Source organism: Bactrocera neohumeralis, chromosome 5 (assembly GCF_024586455.1).
Source record: "Bactrocera neohumeralis isolate Rockhampton chromosome 5, APGP_CSIRO_Bneo_wtdbg2-racon-allhic-juicebox.fasta_v2, whole genome shotgun sequence".
Lineage (NCBI taxonomy): Eukaryota > Metazoa > Arthropoda > Insecta > Diptera > Tephritidae > Bactrocera > Bactrocera neohumeralis.
This window is the reverse complement of record NC_065922.1, coordinates 25986735-26013445: the sequence shown is the minus strand read 5'-3', so window position 1 is coordinate 26013445 and position 26711 is coordinate 25986735. Positions and strand designations below refer to the sequence as shown.

The following is a 26711-nucleotide window of genomic DNA, read 5'->3' as shown; positions in this document are numbered from 1 at the left end:
TTACAAAATTTATTTTTAGCTTTGTTGTTGTTCTGATCGCGCTCCTTTTTGTTGTTGCTAGCCGAATATTGCCATGGGAAGGCCAGCCAGCATTGGCCTTGGCTGCTAATTGTGTAATTAAGTACTTGCTGTAAAGCTGATCGATTCGGCACTCGACGTTAGGCGCGTTGGTGGGTTGTTGCAGCTCAAAGTGGAACGCAACAGTGTTGCAGTTGTTTATTTTGTAAATTGTTGGATTTTCACTTTAAGTACTCACTTTGGGTTTATTTTATTTGGAAAATGTTTATTTTCATTTTCAATATTTTATTTTAGTTTATTACACTAGAAATTTATTTACGTTTCACTTTTGAATAATAATAAATATATGTATGTATATTTATATATATAGATGAGAATATCTTTTTCGCACTATTTATAAATAATTTCTATACTTCACTTTCAGCTCTTTAGTAATTTAATTCAATATTCATGATCAAAAACGTATCAAAATATTTTTTTTGTTTAGAAACAGTAACTAAATTTTATGAATCAAAATATTATTCAATATATATAATTTATTTTATATATATACAGATATATGTATATATTTTTATTTTATCGAGGTGTTGTTTTCTACATGAAACTTTGATCCTCTTTTTATTTATGTAATTATTCAAAATAATTTTTTTTTTCTTCACTTTATAATATTTTTTTTATAATCACATATTTTTTATTACAGACACATTTTAGTATATCAAAAAGTAATAGTATTTTATTTCAAACACTTTCGGAATTTTATTAAAAAAATTATAATGGCCTTGAAATTTAATAATTAGTTCCTAATAACTGTTTTAGAAAAATAGTCCAACTTTTTTAAAATTAATTTCTTTCGAATTAAAAAAATTAATTAATTCTTATTACCGTTAATTTTTTCTTTAAATTTTTTTATATTATATTATTTTTATTTATATTGGCAACATTTATAAATAGTTGCTACAGGGCACATATTATAGTTTTGTTAACCTAACGGTTGTACGTATCTCCTAAAACTAAACGAGATAGATATAATTGTATATACATATATATATATGATGAGGATGAGAAAGTTGAAATCTGATTAGACTGTCTGTCTGTCTGCCCATCTGTGGAAGCTATAACTTGAATAAAATTGAGATATCTTGATGAAACTTGGCATGTGCGTTCCTTGGTACAAAAAAGCGGAGTTCGTAGATGAGCGTAATCGGACCACTGCCACGCCTACAAATCGCCATAATCCGGCAACATATAAAGTGCCATAACTTAGCACTTAATTAAGCTATAGAACTGTAATATTGTACAGGTGATTGCAGTAGAACACCTGTGGCAAAATTTTTCGAAATTGGGCGTAGCCTCTGGTAGATTTAAGGTACATATATTCTAAACCACTAAAGCTACAACGCCCATATCTGCTTAGCAAAAATATTATGAGGATTCCTACCGACAGTGTCAAATGGATGAAATTGAAAGATAACCCCGATCACCTCCCATATAACGGTACTGTTAACAACTACTTAAAGCGCGATAAGTCAATAACTAAATTTGCCAGAGACATTCAATTTAAGCTCCGAGATGGTATAAAAGAGCTTTATAGGAACCGGTGTGAAAATTGGACGATCGTCGTGATACCGGTATTTTCTGTAATCGCATAGCTCAGGAAACCCATTACCGATTTCGACAAAATTTAGTAAGTAGCATTCTTTTTATATTTCTATGTCATATGTAATGATTTTCGTTTTCCGAACAAACATTATGGCAAACATGTCGGGCAGTGTATGAGTTATATAGATATATAGTATATGTACGTTTATATATTAAATTGGCATTGGTAACCATAGCATCGGTTACCGTTTTACATCTTAAGGTATTTCCCCTGGCTTTGATTCCTGCAAGTTGCAAGAGTATAAAATGTTCGGTCGCGCCCGAATTGAGCCCTTCTTTACTTGTTTTTTTTTATACATTTAATAATTATTGATTTATTAATGTAATAATTTTATTTTTAAGGAAAGTTGAAATTAATAAATTTTACAAAATTAAAACTTAAAATTTTAAAAAATATTTTTTTTAATGTATTTTGAATTTAACGATGTAGGTTCTTCAGACATTTCTTTATGAAATTTTCTATTTTAAAATATTTTTTCTATACTTTTGAACAATGAAAATAAGCAACTACTCCAAATAGAATACCTATGAGGCTAAAGCGTCCCTAAAAGTAAACTGCCAAGAAAAAAAGTCTAAAGAATAAAATGGTCAACTTTTTGAGAAATTATTCTGCCGTTTTCATTGGGTGTGAGTCTTCACAATCAGCTTGGCATTTTTGAAACTTTTCATATATTTTCTCACTTAAATCCGCCAAGATTACACGCTAAGATTTTAATTGGACCATTTTTTATAAATAAAGTCCTCTCTTAATTATCCGTCAACTCATTTCCATCGCTGTCACTATTCACTACATGCTTCACAATTAACCGGTAGATGATAGTAACCGAGTACTTAAGTAGTACACAAATTTGCATACAACACAGTTTTGTTGTCACTGCCTGCATGCACAACCATTAACAAACAGAAAAAAATTACAGCTACACTTATCGGTATGTGAGTAAATTTGTAGGCAGGCAGACAATTTTGGGTGACACTTTAGCGACAAACAGCTCTTTAAATTTTAAAATCACAAGTTTTTTTGGCATACATTTTGGAATTTATGGCCGCAGACGCGGCAGACGACTACACAGTACACCGCTCGTCTAGCTACTCGTGTCTTGCTAAACGCCCAACGGTTGATGATCGGCGCAACAACACTTCGTCAACAATTTATTTTCGATTTACTTTTCATACTGCGAAGGCGGCGTCATTAATTTTATTAATAAAAATGTTTAAAAATATATACGAAATATTAATAAATAGTTTCAACACTACTTTTTATAATCAAATATTTTGTATTTATTTTGTTGTTATTTATAAGTAACAACCTGCACTTTCACTACGACAGCACACGTCGCTTGCCGACTTTCCCGAAAGTTGATTTATTTCCTCCGATCGGAATATGAAAATAATTTTCGAAAATTTCACCAGCGCCGCTATTTTCGTAAAAAACTGTTTGTCACACGAAAAGTATGTGTTGTGTGTGTGAGTGTGCGTTTCGCACGCACAACGCCCGCCACTTGCACGTTCGCTAAATACGCTAGCCGCTCGCTGTCGTCACGCGCACACACCAAATTGATTACTAGGGAGCGCTTCCTTTGGATATTCTCGGCCAACCGATCCGGCCAAACAAGTCGACCTCAACCGCGATCGCTCGCGAGTTCTCCACTCAAAATTCTTGTTGCTTTCTTTTTTGTTACAAGCCAAACAAAACAAAAAAAAACATAATTTTCTGAGTATTATTAAATGCTGTGGTTGTTGGTGGCAGCGTGTGAAAACAACAAATTGCTGCTGATCTGTCAGTCCAACTACTGGCAGCTGCTCTTGATTTCCTCGTAATTTGAGGTTTTTTTTGTAGAAAATTTCTCTTTACTGCCATCATAATTTCTTGTTTGCCGCTTGAGTGGCGATCGGCCATGGAGAGTGGCCGCCAAAGTGTGAACGCGTAGAGCGCGAAGACAGCATCTACATACCGACGCACATGCCGATCCATAGAATATTTTGTGTATAAATATACGTATTTTATAGACGCGACAGGGATTTTCCTGTCCGCAGTAATTATAGTAATTATTCCATCAAATTCATGCGAGGCTGAGTAGATATTGCAATCAATTTCGCTTGAGCATTTTGAATTAATCTATTTTTGGGCTTGTACGTTTCAAGAAAAATTCCTGTTATTTTATACACGATGACAACAACTCAGAAAATATAAGACATATTTAATTTAACGATTTCGCCGTTGGAACTGTTGATTCCAGAACCATTGGTTCAATCTTCCGCTCGGGGGTGGCTGGAGACACAATTCCATTTAGCTGTCCCACGCCATGTAGCTCCTTCAAGAGTTGCTTGAATCAATCGACCATAGATGAATATCTTAGGTCATGGAACACAATCAACCCAGGGCATAACACACAGTTATTTTGGAGTGGGCAGACCAAAAGCTCCTACTGCTAAGCAAAATTAAGCTTAGTAACGTTGTAAGGATCCACACAGAGCATCTACCCTTAAGAACCCATCTTCAGAAAATGAAAAGCGAATTCGGCGGAATATATAACAAGCGCGGAGGATGATGAGACGCTGGACCTTATCTATCCTATCCTTCTTCTATGACCTTCAGCCAGATGAGAAAGTAAATATTCCACGATACTCAATACTCCTACTCCTACTTAACAGACATTAGGCAGCTGGGGTGGAAAATAATTTGGTTTTTATCGAATCACCTGAGTTGCTGGATAACGCTTGTATTGGTTACCACCCGAAAGCAGAGTAGCCCTAATGAGAAGCTACGTGCGGCTGCCTGCTGTCCAGCGCTCAGGCATCTCTCTTTTCAACCAACCAACCAATGGTTGCTATCACATTGTTGATATGGATTTTCTAGGTTAGGTCTATCTCTCTAAAAGACTGGGGAAGTCAAGGTACTAATTGAAGCCGTAAGATAGGGATTGCCTGCAATTCAATAGTCCGTCGTCACAAGTAGGTCTGCCAACGCTTAATCTAATTATCCAAACTCTTATAGCCCTGGCTGGGACCAGTCCGGGTCAAATGGTAGAGTAGTCAACAAGATCTCCAGGTTTAACGCCCTTTTACTTGGTTTTGAGAGCTTGTTTTTATGCCAACATTCTTCGATTGATTAACGAGCTCTAGCCGAACACTCGTACCGAGATCCAAGCGTTCGAAAGAAGTTCTTGATATGAACACCGATGGCAATGAACTCTTTCAAATGAAAATAACTTAAAATCGAATAAATGTATTGGCAGTAGCGTAAAAAGATGTTGATCAGATTAAGATGTTTAAGATGACAAATGAAGGAATGGAGATATTTCTAGGAATATTTCTGTTCTCAAAAGCTCTATGCAGAGCCATGCAAGCTTAAAATCGACAGATGTCTTAAGTCGGCAAAAATTATTGTAAATTTATATTATTATAGTTTCCTCATTCACCAAGAGTTCCTAAATTTAAAGACAATGAAAAGATAACTGTGAAAAACATTCACCGACGGTCCCCAAATTTAGTGACAAAGAAGAGATAATTGTCGAAACTAAAAGATACTTCGAAGGTAAATTCGATAAATAAGCTCACTTCAGTTTGGTTTTAGTTAAGTACCAAAACATTTATAAAAACCTGATTTATATTTAACGCAGTTTCTCAGAGAATTTAGAAGTTTCTGCAGTGGAATCTTAACAGAGGTTTCATTTCATCGCCAGTAATCTTCATAGGATATCTTCGATAATTATATACAATCTGCTCCCATCTGCCGAGTGACCTTCCCAAATTGTTTTCTGTTTGATTGAAACTGTCTATCGCTTTATATACAAATCAATGCTAAATATAACGGTACAAATATACGCAATGTTTAATTTTAAAATGCTTTATTTTTATCTGTTTTGATTACAAGTCTCAGAGCGCCGCGATTTATTTCGATTTTTAATTGGTCGTAAATAATTTGCGTACGATCTATTCGGAACATGTTTCTACAACAATATCATTGACGTTTTAAACAATAACATGCATCAGCAAATGTTAAACACTTATTTACACCCATACACATGCACGGACGCAAACTATAAATACTAGAGAGTATGGACCAATATGTTGTTGCAAGTTTTATGGATTTCGGCGAAAATTTTAATTTGATTGTTCGCTTGAAATGAAATTTTCTAATAAAATTATATCGGAATGATTTCGAAAGATTCTAGTTATTAATACAAATTATTAGGAATTGGAAATTTGCATATAATGTGGCATATATAAATCTAGTTACACACTTGGAGCTTTCGTTGGGCCTAGACTAGAATTTGAGTCGAATTTTTCTGCAGCAAAATGATTCGTCATAGACATGAACAGGTAGTTTTGACTTGATGCCTGGCCTTGACTTTAAGAAGAATGCATAAGATTATCCCAACCAAGCTTCCGAAGCCTCTGGCTAGATATTATCTATGTGCGTAGCCCGTCGTTGTCTTGATGGAGCATAATTTCTCTGCTTTTGGACAACCAAAAAATCTGACCGATTCATTCTTCAAACGGTCCAATTGTTGACAGATGTGAACTAAGACTTTGGCTGTAGAAGAATAGCTCTAGTAGATGATTCCCTGCCAATCCCGCCAAGCACATTTTCCTAACCACGAAACCAATTTCCATTATTTTGCCAATATTATTCACATTTTCAGTCAACATAGCGTAACCCAGCAGCTGCTATATGACGCGAGATAATTACTAAATCCATCTATTGACAAAATAATGGACTTTTCTTTACTAGACTATATATTTGTTGTGGCGGTTGCTTCGACTTCGTGTAGTGCAAAGTTTAGTTACCGCGACCATAGTCATCCAAAGGTATGCCCATAAAGCAAACAATTTTGACTCAAACAGACTATAGGTGTGTTGGGCATATTATTAGTAAATCGGAGTGTTTGATAGATGGAATTTGACTACCGAAATTATCATAGAAGCAATTGATATAGAATGGCCAGGGTTTTGCAAGGCATCTTATACGATTTTTCGGCACTGTTTGTGTTTCGCGAAATGTCGCACAAGAATGGTTAATGAAAATATTTTGTGACTATCTCTGAGTAATGTTAAGACATTGCATCGGTTATCTTTTTTATGAAGTCAAATATCATCAACATACTTATATTGTGTATATTAAGATACTTATATATTGTGTTAAGAATCTCTTCCGATTTTATTTCTGATGTCCTTGTATGGTTTTTCTAGCTCCTTATTCGAGTTAATGATATTAGAATCACACAATCCACTATCGATATTGTGTGCAAATCTGTAAACTAACTATATAGTACATACACTGAGGAACTGAAACCGAGATGATGATTGGAATTTTCAAGGCTGGCAATAATTCGAAATATTTTTCTATAATTGTAAGACTTATAGGCTTACTTGATAGGTATAACTCAATTGAAAATCCTCACTTCAGGAAGTATAAGAGGAGATCTGTAACAATCGGAATTGGAATATCGGAAGGATCAGATCAACCTATTATGAAAGATAATCCGGGTCTAAGAAAAGTGAAAGCACTATTGGCTCCAAAATCACTAAATATTTTCAAAAAATGCGTCGCGTTAACGTCAGTAAAACAATGTTTTCCGACTACCAGGATTTCATGAAACGTATTGTTACTGGCGATGAGTCTTGAATCTATGCTTACCACCAGGAAATAGACGATTAATGATATCGTGGAAAAGGTGAACCGAAGCTGAAAAAATCCGTCAAAGCAGGTCAGGTTATGTTGACCGTTTTCTTCGATTATCGAAGTGTGGTGCATTCCGATTTCCTTCCAACTGGCCAAACTGTCAACAAGAAATACCGGAATTATGGGCCAACAACTCTTGATTTTTGCACCACTATAATGCACCGTCGCATACTGCATTGATTCTTCGTGAGTTTTTCGCAAAGCATTCTTCTGTCTCCTGCCCCCTAGCTGAGCAGGTCTATTGAATTTTGTCGTCAATCGCCGATCTATATATTTTCGTTCATAGTTTCTTCAATAAAACGAGTTAGGTTAAGAGAACGCTTCCAGCAGGGATCTTACTTGGACAGCCTAAAACGTCGGTCAATTTCGTTCCTTGAAACTTCTAAATAATATATAATAAGATCCTAAATAATACAATACACATATGTATACGTTCGGCTATGTCTCCCGGTTCGCCGAAGGGACAACTGCAGAGATGTTCAAAATGCTGAGTAATGATGATGGAATTTCAGGAAGGAAGGACACTCCCTGACTAGCTTTGAGTGCATAGTTAGCGATCTCAGCGCTGGTATTGCTCTTCTTCTGTCGGTATTGCTCAACTACCTGAAAGAGGCTCCACTTTAGCAGTACTATATGTCAGTCTGAAAAACACTGCTGTGGTCCGGTAGGTTAAAGTAAAGAAGAACATAATTGGCTTGAGTACGGTTTCGTAGAGCCAAAACACAACCTTTGGTGAGAGTCCACACCTTTTTCATGTAGCTTCTCCAGCAATATAAGGAAACATTTGTCTTCCTTACTCTCTTTTCAATGTTTGGCATGAAAACTTTCTATCAACTATAAGCACTAGGTGTTTCACCTTATCTACTGGTTAAAGACGTCAACCTACGAATGAGGGCAGAGGAACATCTGTGATCTTATACCTTCTGGTAAATAAAAGTATTTCAGTTTTACTTGACTAGGCGGTTAAGCCACTTCTCGTAGACAACGTCGTTAGCATAAGCTGAAAAATATTAGTGAAAATTTTAGAATTTCAGCCACTACATACGGACCAAACATACCGTTGTCAAAATAAATAAATAAATACATTTTTGAAAATCAAATTGGACGAACTTACAACGAAAGTTTTGAATATGGAACATGCAAATGCATTTTTATTTGGAAACGTTAAAATAAAGTGCAAGCATAATTCAAATGAACTTCGAAAAGCCATTATAAAATTGCTTGGCAACCAAAAGCAAAGTGAAATAAAACGGCTTCATAGAAACGAAGGGTCAAATCGATAATAAGCCAGCCAATTACTCAGTTTATCAAGATATTCAACTCAAATAATACCTAAGGCCAGTGTAAAGCGTCCCGCCGACCCCTCTTGTTACAACGGTAGCCTTCACGTGGTTGTTGACAAGAATTTGTCTGCTGATCTCTGTGATTTTAGCAGTGATTGTCAGCACTACACTTAAACTATAATAACACAAATACATATATACCTTACAAAAATAACGGCATTTAGTTAAAAAGTGATTTGAAGTGAAGTGAAAAACATGCGATGCTGCCAAAAAATCGCACGAGTTCACCGAAACTCAGCTGAGGGCGGCGAGAGCCGGTGATTTACGAATGAAATTTAAGCAGCACTGCAGTGAATATATGTATATATGTATGTATGTTTTATATTGTAATAGAGGAAATCACACATAAAACAATCGAAGACGTAAGGAGGGGCAGGGAATGTGCACATTTAAAGCGACTAATGGCTGCGTCCAAATTTATTACTGTAGGCAACTGATCTCTGCTGTTTTCTTCTTCAATTGGCACAAATAACTACTCGATGGTCGGCAAGTGTTTATGAACTTGTGTACTTGACTTCTGCGAATTACTCGCCGTAAAACGTTTGACTCAAATAAATTTAAGTAAATATATTTGCCGCATGTTAATTTTGCTGACACTAGATAAGAAACTGTGTCATAAATAGATATCAGTAACTGCTACAAAGTAACTTACGAGGGCAGTGGAGAAAGTTACGAAATTTGCAATGAGTTTCACACAGACGTTTCGATAAATGCAGGCCTCTGAGTCAATAAAAAAATGTTCGAGGTCAAAAAACAATTTATAGTGAAAGAGAGAAAGATAGAGAGAGATAATTGCAGGGAGAGAGGAAGTAGAGAGGGAAGAAGAGGGAGAGGAATAGGGAGAGAAAATTGAAAAATGGAAAGGTAGACAAACGAAACAGTTTTCACACATCCTACTATTGTAAGTACAGACCAAAAAAATAATACTAAGGCGGTTGATAATATTGTTGAGCAAAATGTGAGCAGCTCCTTCTGGTCAAAACTAATTTGAATACCAGTCCTCTTTTCGGATAAAAAAGAAGAGACTTGCTGACATGCAGCTAAGCAATCGTACACACCGAGGCAAATAAGTGTTTCATAAGAGATCTCTCGTTACCTGAGTTCAGTATCCGACCGCAGAGAGTATTCTAAAGCTAATCGAGTTATAAAACGGCAAGCGAACTATTTTTGTTTTACAACTACTACTAATTGTAAACTAATTTGATGTTAAGTTCGTATACATATATGCTAAAAATTGCTGGAGAATTAAGGGGATTTTAAGTATAGATCATTATTCTTACACCATTCTAACGATATATTTAATATTTTAATAGCAGATGATATAGGTTTTCGGATTAAGTGCAAAGTCTTCCAGTCGACTATTCGGCTGGACTAATGACAGTTGTCTTGCACAATGATTTCAACCTCAATCCAGACTAGACTCTAAGATCTCCCCAAGAATCCAAAAGTTTACTCCGAAGAGCTGCAACTAGCAAGCTCTAGACCAACAAATCACCCGGCCCGAACGCGATCCCAGCAGAAATCCTCAAAATAATCGCTTCAAAGCGACCTACATGACTACTGAATTTGTAGAATGCCTGTTTTGAAGCCGGAATATTCCCTGAATCCTGGAAAAAGCAAGGGTTGATGCTAGTCAGTAAGGAAAAAAGATTTATCAAAGGCTTGACACAACCTTAAAGCAAGAAAATCCCGAAGACGAACGAAGCTGGAGGACTCTCCCCTAAATAACACGTCTTTAGAATCGGCAGATTAACTCTAGGAGCTATAAATTACGTTATTGAAAGTGAAGAAACCGCACAGCGTTGATGACATAAATTCAAAAAATAGTGTTGCTGGCGTTTTTAGATATCCGAAACGCCTTCAGCAGCGCACGATGGATGGATATGGTCGATGTTCTCGAAGAAAACTTTAAAAGCCCCGATACATCAAAGCTGTGGAGCGGTGGACCTTACTAACTTAGATACGGATGCAAGCATGGCTCGAATCACACAACACCCAGCTCGCTACGAAAAAAAAATTCTACTACAGCCAACAAATAAACATATACCCCTCGAAATGAGTATGCAAACGACTACCTAAAGCGTAAGACTGAACCCCAGACCTTCTGGGTAGAAATGCGATTGCTTAAAAAGGAATACCGGCGTAAGGCCAGAGTACACCGCACCACAGCCTTCCGAGTTGTATCAGCCTACCGAACAGTGTCAGGCGATGAGATTAGTTATAAACGGTAATACCCCAATTGATTATCGGGCATACGAAAGCAAAAAGCTATGGGAGCTAGGGAAAACATTCGAAAATAACAATGAGAGCAATAGAACAAATAAAGAAAGATACAAAAACAACACGACGACAAGGATCGGAGAACGAGAGTCGTGGCAGATGGCCAGTCAGACTTATAAAAGACCTACACTTATGGACAAGCCGTAAATTTGAAGAAGTCGACAACCCAGCTGTTATCCGGTCACGGATGCTTCAAAACGTACCTCCACAGGATGAAAAAAGTCGAAGAGCCGTTATGCCTATACAACGACGCTGAACACATATAACTTATTATGCATGCAATGGCAACGAGAACGCACCGCCGTAAAATACCTGGTTGGCCTACTAACCGCAGACAATTTAACACCGTCATGCTGGAGAGTGAAGCAAACTGGGGGATTATCCAGAAATTCGCAGCAAATTTGAACGCAGGTGTTCAGATGGAAAAAAACTAAATCTTTGGCCCTCAGTTCATTGTTAATAATTTGAGAGAGATCGTTTATAAAAGTTTCATTTCTGCAGAGGTTACTCCCCCTCGAACCTCATGAACGTATATTGAGACATCCTGCCAAAAATGGGCAGGCAGACAAGCCGACTCCTCTTTTTCTCAGTAATTTTTATATGGATCGATATGGATACTTGGGTGGAGTATATTTTTTGATAACAAATATGCAGTGCACTGAACCTTTTTGTACTCTTTTATCCATTGTCTTTTCGACTAACTTCACAACGATTTTTGTTCCCTAGAAATTAGCAACTGTACCAAATCTTAGTAGAGTTCTTTGAGACAGCTAATTGTTTAGAGATTTTTTATACTTCAGATAGATATCATTTGATCAGCTCTTTTAATTTCGTGTTTTCGAGCACTGCTTTCGTAAGTCAGTTTTGTTAAAGAAACTATTTTATTTTGACTATTCACTGTCTAGGCCATATCCCAATTGGATGACTACGGAGTGGTTTAGTTATTCATATATTAAGTCATCTCGGAAATTTGTCATTCCTAGGGCGTTGAGGCATAAATAAACCGTTATAAAATATGTATATAAAACGACTACCAAGCGACTTTTTAAATATATTTACAAGTTCTGACAAATAAAACATTTTTTTATATAATTCTTCACAAAGCAAATAAAACTTACTCAAGCTTTCTAATTACAGCTAATGACTATATGTCGAAGACCCGTTCGGTTTGGCTCAACGTAACAACTGATTACCGTCAAAAGGCTTATCAATTGCAGTCGAGCTAATCAAACAATGACAATCACCAGTAAAGTTAGCGTCAACCTTAATCACTTCGAGGTTTGGTGAAAATTTGATAAAAGGGACTTTTTCTCAGAGTAAATAAAGTTATAAAAACTTTCCAAAAAAAGTAAGAAAAAGGGCAGCTAATTACATGGGTAATCAGCGCGAAAGAGCTCCACAAAATTTCCAATAGGTATTTAAGTAGAGGTACGGCCCTTTAACTGCTCAGTGTTCTTTTACCTACAGTTGGGTTAAAAGACAAAAGCGAGAAAAATGGGCAGTCCTAATAGCGTTCGAGTGGTAACACAGTTACTAGTTAGTTGTGGACTTTTGGTTTTGGCCACGTCTACACCAACAAATCCAGCAACTACGGATGTTTTAAATAAGGTTTATGTTGAGGACTTGGAACCAGTGGACGATGTACCCAGCTCCCGCATTGTTGGCGGCCAATACGCAGCCGACGGACAATTTCCCCACCAAATATCATTATATATAAATGGCGATTTTATTTGCGGTGGTTCTATCATTAGTGCCAGTTACGTGGTGACGGCGGCGCATTGTGTAACCAGTAAGCCTGGCATCAAGTAGGTGTAAAGCCCATCAAATAATTTCAATGTACACGGTATTTATTTGTTTCTTCTCGCTTTCTAGTTATCCGGCTTCCTACTTCACGGTGCGTGCAGGTTCTTCGCAACTCTACACAGGCGGTGTATACGTGAGCGTCGCCCAGACCATAGTTCATCCTCAATATCGTAGTTACACATACGACATTGCGCTCCTGCGTCTAAGTACGAAACTCTCCTTCAATAGTCGCATTAAGGCAATATCGTTGGCTACTGTTGAGCCGCCCAATAATTCAGCTATTACCATCTCCGGTTTTGGCCGTGTGCGTACTAGTGGCGAATTGCCGTCACGTCTTAAATACAATACTTTGCGTAGCCTCACCTATGCCAACTGTAGACGTTTCATTAGCGATGTCGACCCGACGACACTCTGCTTGTCGCACACTATAGGCAATGGTGCCTGCTATGGTGACTCTGGTGGTCCAGCGGTCTACAATGGTAAGTTGGTTGGTGTGAGCAACTATATTGTTAATGGTTGTGGCTCCAGTTATCCCGATGGTTATGCGAAGATTCCATCATTCCGCAATTGGGTGCGCCAAAACTCTGATTTGCCATGAGTTCAGGAGTTAACGAAATCTAAAGAATTGACTAACCGTTGTGACATACATATACAAAGCAAAATAATAATAAAATATTAATTACAGATGATGAGCAAAAATTTTTGTATGTGAATCTAGTAAGATCGGGGTGTGGAGTTCATGCACTTATAAGAGTCGATTTATTACGCTATTCGATGGAGAGATATGAGTCTAAACTCTTATGGTTTATTTTTGATAAGCCAAGTTTCTTTTCAGTGGTATTGTTAGGAAACTGCCAGTATCTGTGCGCTTCTAGTCTTAGGATGAAACATAAGAGTTCTTGTTCAGATCTTGTGCAGAGCATGTTATGTATCTATATAGTTGCAGAAGTACGTACTCGATATTATCCGATTGGAATGTATTCCGAAAGACTAGAATACTTACCTTATGATGAATGTGGAAGTTACTTGGCGGATAGCGAACTAAAATTGTGTCATTATTATTCTCCACTGAAAAACTGAGGTCTATCTAATAGCGAAATAATTCAACTTATCAGGTTTATATATTAGACTTAAGACATATGATCGATTAACGAAGATTTATCCGGATTTTCTTATATTTCGGAACTCATCGACCTCGTTTACAAAACTAGTTTTGAGGTATTTTGAATCAACATTTTTATTAACCAGGATGATTAAGTAGGGAAGCTCTCCAGGTAAGTGTCTTAGGAATGCGTCTGCCAAAGCGGTTCGTATAAATAGCCTCCAACGGTGGTGAATGATGAGAATATACTACTTGTAGACACCAAGGCAAAGAAGTGTTTCTTAAGAGATCTATCGTTACATCAGATTGATTTCCGGCCACAAAGAGTATTCTAAAGGTAATCGACAACTACTAATTTTAAACTTATTTAAGATTATGTTCGTATATATGCCAAAAATTGTTGGAGAATCGGGAGGATTTTAAGTGTAGATCATTTTTCTCTCACCTTCTTAACGATATATTTAATATTTTAATAGCAGATGATATAGGATTTAACCACTGCCAAAACGGATCACATAGTCAACGCACTAACATACGAAAAAAGGCCTAGTGATCCAGAACAGACTCTAAGATCTTCGCAAATCTCCCTGTTTACCCTCGTAGAACTGCAACTAGCAAGCTCAAGGCCTACAAATCATCCGGCCCAGACGGAGTCCCAGCAGAAATCTTGAAAATAATCGCTGCAGAGCGACCTGCAGTACTATTGAATATGTACAACGCTTGTCTCAAAGCCGGATTATTTCCTGAACCCTGGAATAAGCAACGGTTGGTGCTAATCTGTAAGGGAAAAGAGGATCCCAACGTGCCATCGGCATATCATCGACTATGCATGCTTGACACAATGGAAAAGCTTTATGAAATGCTACTTAAATCCAGACTCGCTTCTCCCCTAAACAACACGGCTTTAGAACCGGCAGATCAACTCTAGGAGCTACAAAATACGTCATTGAAAGTGCACAGCGTAGATGTCAAAAATACAAAAGAATATTGTTGCTGGCAAGTTTAGATGTCCGAAACGCCTTCAACAGCGCAAGATGGGTGGATATGATCGACGTTCTCGAAGAAGGCTTCCAGAATATATCAGAGCTGTGGAGCGGAGCTATATTATTAACTTAGTTACGGACGCTAGCATGGCTCGGCTCACACAACCTCCAGCTCGCTAGGGAAAAAAACAGAGCTACTACTGCTAACAAATTAGCACATACCGCTCGAAATAAGTATGCAAACGACGGATATTCTTCGGACAGTAAACTACCTAAAGCATAAGAATGGGTAGAAATTCAGCATGCCGCAGGAAAGGCAGCGGAAACCACCTCCCAACTAAACGGACTAATGAACAACATAGGAAGGAGACATAAGGCAAGAAAGGTTTTTAGTGACCTGCAAGTGGCACATACCGTTGCTGTGACGACAGCGTCATTCTACTCCTCCTCTAATCTCATGTATAATGAGGCTGCTTCATAACTCATTCACATGTCAGAAATGTGGCAGGCAGACAAATTTATCTCAAGCTTTGTCCGAGAAATATTTTTTTCTCAGCGTTTTCTACATAGTTCGAAATTAATACTTATATGGAGTAAATTTTATGACAATAAATGTGTAATATACCGTACTTTTTTGTATGCCTTTCTCCCTCAGAGACGCATTACTTTTTCGACTAACCTCACAACAATTTTTGTTACCCAAAAATTAGCAACTCTACCAAATTTCAATCGAGTTCTTTAAGACAGCTAGTTGTATAGAGATTTTTTATACTCAAGATATTTATCATTTGATCAGCCTATTTTCAATATATGCGCGTTTCGAGCCCTGGGTTCTACACTCTTTTATTTCATCTATTCACTGGCTACTTCATTTCAAGGTTGGTTCACTACTGAGTGGTTTAATTATTCATATACTGAGTCACCTTGGAAAATATTGACTTTTTAACAGAACACAACTAAAACGTTTTTTTTATATAATTCTTCGCAAAGCAAATAAAACTTACTCAATCTTTCTAATTACAGCTAATGACTCTACGTCTAAGACCCTTACTGTTGGCGCAATGTTACGACTAATTACCATTCAACAGCTTATCAATTGCAGTCGAGCTAATCAAACAATGACAGTCACCAGTGAAATTAGCGTCAACCATAATCACTTCGCGTTTGGTGAAAAATTTGATAAAAGGGACTTTTTCTCCTAGGAAATAAAGTTAAATATTAAAGAGTTTTCAAAAAAAGTAAAAAATGTGCTACTAATTACATGGGTAATTTAGTTAATAATCAGCGCAGTAGAGCTTCACAAAATTCCGAATAAGTATTTAAGTAGAGATAGACCCTTTAACTGCTCAGTGATCCTTTAACTACAGTTTTGGTTAAAAGACGAAAGCGAGAGAAATGGGCAGTCCTAATAGCGTTAGTTTGGTAACACAGTTACTACTTAGTTGTGGGCTTTTGGTGTTGGTCACGTCTACACCAACAACTCCGGCAACTATGGAGGATTTAAATAAAATTGTTGAAGACTTGGAACCAGTGGACGATGTTGTACCCAGCCCCCGCATTATTGGCAGCCAATACGCAACCGACGGACAAATTCCCCAACAAATAACGGTCTACAATGGTAAGTTAATTGGTGTGAGCAACTATATTATTAATGGTTGTGGCTCCAGTTATCCCGATGGTGATGCGAAGGTCACATCGTCCCGCAATTGGGTGCGCCAAAACTCTGATTTGCCAAGTGTTAATGAAATCTAAAGAATTGACTAGCCATTGTGACATATGCAAAGCATAATAAAAAAAATAAATGACATATTTTGAAAAAAAAAAAAAATATTGTATGTGAATCTAGTAAGAACGGTGTGTGGAGTTTATGCACTTATGCGAGTCGATTTATTAGTCTATTCGATGGATGGACTCCTATCTCTTGTGGTTTATTTTTGATAAGTCATCTCTTTTCAATTACATTGTTAGGAAACTGCCAGTATTTTTGCGCTTCTAGTCTTAGGATGAATCACCGGAGTTCTGGTTCAGATCTTGTGCAGAGCATGTTATGTATCTATATAGTTACAGGAGTTCGAACCCGGTATTATCCGAACGGAATATATTCGCAAAAACTAGAATGCTTACCTGATGGCCACTATGGACGTTAGTAGGAGGATAGCGAACTACAATTGTTTCATTGCTACTCTTTTCTACTGAAAAACTAAGGTCTTAATCTCTCATCCTTCCAAAGAAACTATCTAATAGCGAAATAACGCAACTTATCAGGTTTGTATTCGACTTAAGGCATGTGATCGATAAGCAAAGATTTATCAGTGTGACTCATCGCTCTCCTTAACAAAATTAACTTCCAAGAGTTTTAAAGCATTTTTATTAACCAGGGTGTTTAAATAAAGAAGCTTTCAAGAAAGGTGCCTTTGGGATGCGTCTGCAAAAGCGGTTCGTATTAATAGCTTCCATCGATGGTGAATAATGAGAATGTAATTAATATTAAAATACAATATTCAACTGGTGCAGGTGTCTGAACTTATGACCTGCTCTATTAAGAAACAGGAAAAAATTATAACTTTCCTTCACAAATACAAAAGGTTCTCTAGAAGAACTTTTTCCGATCAATCAGTTTGCATGGTATATGCTACAATGATCCGATCTGAACAGTTTCTGTTCATTTTTCCTTAGATTCGTGCCTCAGCCTTCAAATCTAATACAAAATCACTTTTACCACGGATGGAAGAGAATACTACAGCTTTTAAGGTTTTCGATTCAGTATCCGCCGGTAGAAGTAGAGGAAGAGGAAGACTTCCACTGCGTTGAAAAGATCAGGTGGAGAAGGACCTGGTATCAAATACCGAAAGGAAGAAACGACTGGGAAGCTGTTCATAACTCGGCTACAACCGCCTATGCGGTGTCTACGCCAGTAAAGAATTAGAATGATTCGTGCCGAATTTCATGAAGATACCTCGTCAAATGAAAAAGTGTTCCATATGACAACTATAGTGGTCACAACATGGAGTTCACTAACGCCGAAATTCGCGCTATTCTAAAGTTTTCCCTCGTTAAAGGCAAATCTGCTAGAGGGGGTATTATGAAGTTGCTGTCTAGATGGAAATAGATTATCGAACGAAACGGCGCATATTTGAACTAAATCCGATTACTGTAACACTTTTTATAAAGCATTGAATAAAAGCAAAAAAGCGGAAGGGAGATATTTGACAACCTAATAAATTGGTAATTCAGATCGATACCTCAAAAACTTAGGGATATATGGATTTATAAGTTTCTTTCTGCATGTTACACACTTCGTAGAAAACTTTATATACTCTATTCAGAAAACATAAACACTTATTTTCAGCATATCTACCGGCATGATCAGCAAACAATCTAGAATCTATCTATTCAGGTACAGATAATGCAAGCAATGATTACTGCAAAGCATATTTCCCCAATTCTCTTGATTACATAACTACTGTTATCTCAATGTAATGATCACTGAGGTTCTTCTCGAATTGTGCTTGATTTTTCTTTTACAAGTATTATGGTATGAGATAATCACATGTAAGAGCATTTATACAGAAACTATTATTTTCTAAAATGTGTTCTATTGCGTATCTGTTGGATGATATATTCAAATTTTTTGAGTTTAGATATATTTATAAAAATAAATAAAAAAAACCACAAAACAATTTTACATATTTTCCGCTGACGAACTGCTGGCATATTGTTTGTATCGACATTTTCAAGCAGCTTTTGACAATTCCTCGAACTTGAAATGCCAACTATCAATTACTGGGAAATAGACGCTAACAATTTCAAAGTTGAATCGCGTCAAAAAACAATAAAAATATTTTCACTGAATTCACGCCAAATATTAACGGCTTGCTGACAATTAAGGAGAGAACAGTGGGCCAAAAGTTTGGCATAGCAAAAAGGCCCTTTCTTTATCATGGTGATGAACCATTCAAAATATCAATATTAGTATGTTTAAAAAGTAATTAGCAATACCTCAAAGTAATCAGTTACAGGCATTATTAAAAGAATTATAAATCTAAGCATGCAGGAGATATACCATCTCTTGACTAAAAGTTGTCAGACACAACTGTTTAAACCCACAGGTACCTAAAATTTTGTTTCCAGTATGTGAGATATATAATTCGAATAGAGTACTTTCTTGATAATTGTACGTATGCCTGTATGTCGAAAATGAGTTGAATCGGATCAATAATTAAATAATTATTAATAATATTAATTGATAAATTAAAGATTTTCGAACTTCCGGCAGATTTTATACCGCATTTGTGGGCCAATACGTAAGTTATCTTAATGAAAACAGGAGGACGTGGTTTTGATAATAGTGTATGAAAAATGGATTAAAACTTGGCCTACCACCATATAACTAATATCAGGATTTTCGAACATCTGGCTGACTCATATATATATTGGCGATGCTATCTACGTTTATTTTATCACATATTTCTCATTTAAGGATGATTATAATTTAATTTTCGTTGAAGTAAAATATATACTTGTATTAATACAACTAAGTGAGTCTATGACTATCAATCTACGTTAATAAGATATTCAAGTTTATTGTAATCCGCCACGATTTCGTAAAATACTCAATGACAAATTCCTTCGCAACTATTTAAAAAAAAAAAGTTTGGCCAACACCTGAAGGTATTGTTACGGACTGTTGTCCACACTGCAACTTTGGCTGCGTTTAACTCTGCGGGTTGTTGTCCAGGCTGTAAATTTGGTTGCGTGCACCGATAAAATAGCTGTTAACTGATAAATTTTAATCATCAGAAAAAATATAAAGTGAAGAACACAGGCAAGTATAACAGCTGATTGTTCATCGAGTGGCTGGCTGCGCGATGCTTTTCGCACTGATTTTAACTGGTTTCTTAATTGAAATCTTAAATTAATCTAAATTAATCTGGCTGTGCGAAAAGGCTATAAAAACCATATATTAGCTTTCAAGTCAAGGTACTCGTATCTTGCGATAAATTAATTTATTTGCAACCACTTGTTTACACATTTTTAAATTTTTCTTGATTAAAGTGAATTTCTTTATTGTAATCCCATAAATAAAAAGAACATACTTTCTGAAAACTGCCGACAGATTTGTATCAATTGATAATCGTATCTTAATGTAAAGTATTCTTTGCCATAAGACTTTTTTAAGAAAACTATAAATACTCAAACACACAAAAGTACCACAAATCACTGTTGATGTACGAAAAACATTTTTAGTGCGTTTGATGGGAACATCTTCAAGCCACAAATATATTTAATCCATCATAACAATTTAAAAAATAATAAAGAAATAAACGTAAATGGAAAACACTAACAAAAATATGATTTTCTGCTTGAAAATTTGCAGATTTCAAGTAGGAATTTCCGCCGCTGTCAATCAGCGATTATTTCTGAATATTTACATACTACATACGTTCATACGTACAGACGTACCTACAGCCCAATCTACATCGAGTGTTTGCGAAAATGGATGAAAAGCAGAATGTGTTAAGTAAATATGTTTTTGTTGCGATTGCGGATGCATAAATTCATAGATTTTGTTAATTAGTTTACTTCACAAACTTGCACTTGCATAAACATTTAGGTATTTTTGTGGTGCTTACATACATACATACATATGTATATTGATCAATATACAAAGTAGTATGTAATAATCAATTAACGCTATTGCTTTCGGTTGTTACAACTGACATACAAATATACAAATATAAAATAATATTTCTTAATATTTTATAAGCATACGATAAGGAAAGGATGGATAAGACTTCAAGCGGGTTTGCCACATTGAGAAAGTAATAAAAATATTAAATAAGACATATGTTTTGCAAAGAAGGATATAAATATGCCCAGAATAGATGATAGTAAAAATGAGGTTGCCAGATTTTGAAAAAAAACTTAAAATAAATTAAAAATAATAACATAAAAATTTAAGTATTAAATATGTAATAAAAAAAGTAAATGAAATTAAATAAAATAAAAAAAACTGGTGCTGCCACATTTTTGAAAAAAAAAATTTAAAAAATCAAAAAAATACAGTGTCAAAATTTAAATATTGAATATGTAATAAAAAAAATTAAATAAAATAAGTAAAATAAAATAAAAAAATTTAATAAAAATGGTGTTGCCAGCTTTTTGAAAAAAAAATAAAATAAATTAAATATAATAACATAAAAATTTATATATTAAATATATAATAAAAAAAGTAAATGAAATAAAATAAAGCAAAAACGGTATTGCCAGATTTTTGAAAAAAAATTTCAATAAATAAGATATTACAACATAAAAATTTAAATATTAAATATACATATGCATAAAAAAAGCAAACGAAATGAAATAAAATAAAATAAAGTAAAGTAAACTAAAATAAAGTAAAAATTGTGTTGCCAGATTTTTGAAAAAAAAATTAATATAAATAAAATATAATAACATAAAGATTTAAATATTAAATATATAATCAAAAATTAAATGAAATAAAGCAAAAATGGTGTTGCCAGATTTTTGAAAAAAGTTAAAATAAATCCAAAAAATATAGCATCAAAATTTAAATAAAATGAAATAAAGTAAAATGAAGTAGCCAAATTTAAAAAAAAAATTAAATAAATAAAATTTTATAACATAAAAATTTAAATATTAAATATGTGACCTGGTCTACGGAAAGGGGGCTTAGGTGTCAAAAAAAAGGAGAACAATTAATGAGATAACGAGAAACTGACGATTATTTTTAACAGCTTTTCGCAGAAAACTAGTTTTCGCACGTTAGCTCCCTTTTCGTAGACCAGGTCACATATGTATAATAATAAAAGTAAATTAAATAAAATAAAGTAAAATAAAATAAAATAAATAATCCCGATAGCAGGTGCATGTTAGAAATATACATCAAGGGAAGTTTTGTGCGCACAGAAAACATGAATTTAAGAAGTAATTAAAAAATTTAAATAAATTTCACAAAAAAAAAATAAACAATAACAACAAATACTGTTTTAAAAATAATTACTATTACTTCAAAATACTTAATTTCTATTTCATTAGTATTTGTCATAATTTTCTTCTCAAATCCAGTGCTATTTTAAGCACCTCAACACTGAGCAAATATCCAAAAATATTTTATGTTTTATTAAGTACCAAAATACAAACCAGCAAAGCACCATTTGTGATGCGATAAAAAGCAACTAAAATCCCCATAATTAACACTAAATATAAAATTAAAATTTTTCCAACACAACAGTGACTAAATTATATTTTCCATGTGACAAATTCCCTCATTTGTCACTGCATATTTAATTTCAAACAAGCAGTGCACATGTAACGCACACACATATATATACGTACTCTTTCCACACAGCCCCCTTAATTTGCATTTCACACACCCATCATCATCATCATCACCGTTAAAGACCATCTGTTTTTCGGAGAGCTGAGCGCAAAGCGACATACCGCCACAATTTTTACGCCAATGACGTCAAATGTGACACAATAACCTCAAAAACAAGCATCCACTCACGAGGGAAGTAGTAAACCTAAGCATTTGCCTATATAACATACACACACTTGCATATATACCGTACATAAGAGGCAGATATGCCTTCACTCAGCATACCATGAGAAGCACGAGTATGTGTTGAATGGAAAAAAGCCGCATAGCAAGGCAAAAGCATGTTGCAATCATATGTTAAGTGAGTACAAACATATGAGACACATGTATATAGCAGATATATGGCTAGCAACATGTTGCCGATAAGATTGCGCATGCCTCAAGCTAATAGTTGTCTTTTGATTATGTATATGTGTTTTTTGTCGCTGAAAATAGCGTAGAGCTTAAAATTTGCTTGGCAACAAGTTGCTGATACATGTTGCTTCGACATATTGTGGAAAATTGTAGCGTAACGAATGTTGCAATGGCAAGTGGACCAAATGGAATATTTTTAGTGGGATTAAGCAGTGAAAATATTAATAAAAAGAATATAAATAATTATTATTTTTATAATGATTAATCACTTACTCCGACTTTTCACGTATTTTACTATAAATGTTATCCAGAAAATTTTAAACTTACCTGAAAAGAGAATAAAAAAATTTAGTTGTAATGTATGTACATATATAAAATATGTATATATAATAATAATGTTTAATCAAATAAACTTAATTAGGTAATGGGTTCCACAAAATTTAACAATGTTTCTATCGAAACGCTGGTTTCTGAGTCGACGAAGAAAATTTTTTCCGGAACGGCTGAACCGATCAGCTTGAAATATTTACACGGCTTTTTAGATAAAGCATCGATGGATACTGCCAGCAGGTACATTGGTGCGAAGGTCGCTCTAAAGTTCAGAGAATTGGATATATGAAACAATGCAAACAGGGTCACGCTGAATGACTCTCCTCCTTCAATTGCATTCCTGAAAACTTAGACCACATAGGCAACTCCTGATAGCTGTTATTCAAGTCTTTGAAGAAGAAACACAGTGAATTTTCTCTTGAATGGGTCGAAATTAGGAAGGAAGGTGGGAGGGGAGTCTTCGTAAAGCTTAGCTTCAAGCTATTGAACTACTGTAGTGTCTTTGTGGCAGAAGTTAGTAACAATCGACATGCTGCTCCAAAGTGCAGCTTCTTTCGGGCAGATGAGCTGCACTCGAATAGCATCAAGCTACTGCATTTTCACAATCTTTGGTTACCTGGTCATTAGAGAAACGGCATAGCCGATATGCCAACAAGAGGGACATTTTTACCCCATTCACATCGGAATGGAAACAAATTGGATCACTGTTCTCATCTTGCATTTATGCACTGAACGTACCACACGGATCTCGCGTGCGCTTAGCAGGCCTTGGTCGACGAGCACCCTCCTAGGAGATGTACTGACTTACTCGTTCGTAGCCAAGTTCACCTGCCGCAATCATAAGACGTCTTACTGGGCATTCTGGAGTAGGCAAGCAGACTGTAAAGCTAAAAATTCAATCGGACACAAATTGTAAAAGCTGCATATAAGATGGTGAGGCGGAAATATTTAGGCATCTTTACCTCCAGCGGCCAGCTTTTGTAAGATTGAAGTTGAAACATCACGACAGTCTTACCTTCGGCGAACCAGGAGACATAGCTGAAACTGACATTAGCGGCCTCAATAAATTTGTGACTGGCTCAAAGCGCTTCGTCGATTTATGAGGGTCTTCATAATTTATTTTTATGAGTTCTAGTTACTACAACAGACCGGCTTATGATTGAAAAGAAATTGAAATTATTAATTTCCATTTTTTAAGTTGCAAATTTTTGCATAAAAAATACATTTTCTGCGGAGACCGCAATTTTGTCCGGAAATAATATTTTCACTAGTCCTTCGATAATTACCTGCATTCATCTATAATAAGTAATAATAATTCGGTTTTGTATTAGACTTTTCCCTGTGAGAATATGTACAGTCTAAAGTCTATGCGGACATCCCGTTTCGATTCAGGCCTTAGAGCACAGCATCAGGAGTCATACGCCAGTTGTCTGTCGAAATGCTCGAACGAGTCATCGAAAATTGTACTCAATGAATGGACCATCTGAGACACAGTAGCGGTCAACATTTGAATGAGATAATAATCAAACAATGGATGACCAAGTATGTTATTTCGAATGATAATAAACATTCCTCATCAAATTTTAAGTTTCTTAGTTTTTTCTTTAAAAAAGTAGGGAACCTCGAAATGGTTCACCTTTTATAAGCTCAAATTCTGGCGCTGATATGAATAGAAGAACTGCTTGCCCACTTAGATATTTACGTCAGTTTCAATTGAGGCAATTAAACCTGACGCAATACGTCGTTTACTTATCTTCAGCAGGTAATAAATCTATACACAAAAATAAACGCCCATTCAACGATCGTCTACTTCATTGAAAACCTGTAATATTCTCCTTACATCACGTGTCTCAACTCCAGCGCAATCTCAACAATTTATCGCATGTAAAATACCGTTGAGTGTCCTTGCTAAAAATACTTTCAATTCAACTTGGCAAATCTATTTTTAGGCGCAAGAGAAACGAGTGCCATGAATAGTTCACACACCCCACCAATACATGCGTTTAGAGGTCAACTTGTGACACGACGCTTGCTGCATTTACCAATAACGAATGTAAGGTAGGGAAAAGCGGAATGTATATATGGTATGTATGTATGTATATAATGGGTATATTGCAAATGCATTGCGGGTATGTGCTTTCAAAGTCATAGCAGCGACCTGCTGACCTCTTTTACTTCAGCGACACTCCAGTTGTAATGGAGCAGTGACAATTCTGCGATTACATATGCCACCGACGTCATTCCGAAGTGAGAATGTAAGAAATTTTCGTGATTCAAACTTTCTTGCAAGCTCAAAACATAACGGTACTATCAAAAAATGCAATTTTAGACACTTCGAATGTAAAGATTTCAAACAAACTTTTTTGTAATTTAATAAACAATTTTATAAATAATTAATTTGAAACCAAATTAAAAAAAAATATTATAAATTCCAAAATAAAAGAAAATATATTAGAATTGCAAAACTTCCCAACAGTTGCCAAAGAACCAAACTCAAAATTTATTCTCGTTTTTCTAAGAGCTCGAGCCATTTACAAGTATCTGAGCTCTTTTGCCTCTCCATCTATCGGCGGCTTTGCGCAACATCATACATAAAAAGTAGCAAATTCGATTAGTTCCGTTTTAAAATATCCCAAACTACAACAAAAAAATAGTCAAACGGTTCAATAACTAGCTGAGTTCCAAAGAATTTCCTGCATACTAGTTTAACCAGTGCCTTGCAAGATATAAAGAAATGCATAAAAGCTCGGTAGGCATGCTTTGCGTGGCGAGCTTTTAAAGTGCAAAGCACATAGATATGGAAATTAAACGTCAGAATATATCTCCAGCAAATTAAATTTTACTTCCACTTTTCATAGTGACTCTCTCTAATACTCTCATGCTCTGAATGCTCAATTGTTTTCGAGCTTTCGCTCTGAGTATTAAATAAACATGTTTTTCGTAATGCTCTTCGTTTTCCGCTTTCGCTCAGCACTCAGTAAGTTTGTAGCTGCTTAAGGGCGAGTTCCGGAGTGCTCGTGTTATAGCTGCGTCGTCGTCGTCGTCACCAGCAACAGGAACTTGCCGCAGCTGTGTCGTTTGTTGTTGTGGGCGTTTATTTCTGATTGCCGCATTATGCAGCACGTGAGCTGAAAGCACAATGGCAATACGTATAATGCCGCGCGGCAAATGCAAAAGTTGTATTGCAGCGCTGTAAGGCAAATATGTAGTTATCCTAGGCCAACAAGTTTGAACTTAGCTCAGCAAAATTTTACTTTTCATTTCTTATTTGCGTTTAGCCACTTGACAGTGACAGTTTGCTGTTTCGGAAGTTTCGCGAGAGTAAGATTTCTTGTAGTAATTTACAGGGTATTATATTGTTATAATCATATTTTTTAAATTTTTATATGCAAAAACTCAAATGGATACATCAAAAGATATTTTTAAAACTGTAAGTTAGGAAACAGTCCCAACTTTTACGAATCTCTCAACCAAAATAAGAGAAAAACGTGCATCAAGAGTCTGCAAGACTATAAATTTTTCGATGATCCGAATGTTAAACCACTTAATATCGCTTGAATCTCCACCTATTTTTATATTATATTTAAATAAATATACTGTTAATGAAAATTTTGATTTTAAAAAATGAAATGGATCAAGAAGCTGTCCAAAAAATGTCATATCTTCGTAAAAAAGCGGATTTTGATTTTTATTAGATTTTTCACACCGCTGACCAAACTACTTAAAAACATTTCCAAAAACAAAATTTCGT

At 35.5% G+C, this 26711-nt stretch overlaps 2 protein-coding genes across 2 annotated transcripts in view; one reads left to right on the top strand and one right to left on the bottom strand.

Moving 5' to 3' along the window:
* The window catches only part of LOC126759233 (potassium voltage-gated channel protein Shaker), a 462565-nt gene that overhangs the window by 370547 nt on the left and 65307 nt on the right, over positions 1 to 26711 (bottom strand). The window lies entirely within an intron of this gene.
* LOC126759235 (serine protease SP24D-like) lies at positions 12426 to 13488 on the top strand. The gene is made up of 2 exons (XM_050473955.1): positions 12426 to 12791; positions 12859 to 13488. Exons 1-2 carry the CDS (start codon positions 12481 to 12483, stop codon positions 13385 to 13387), a joined length of 840 nt encoding a protein of 279 aa, XP_050329912.1. The 5' UTR covers positions 12426 to 12480; the 3' UTR covers positions 13388 to 13488.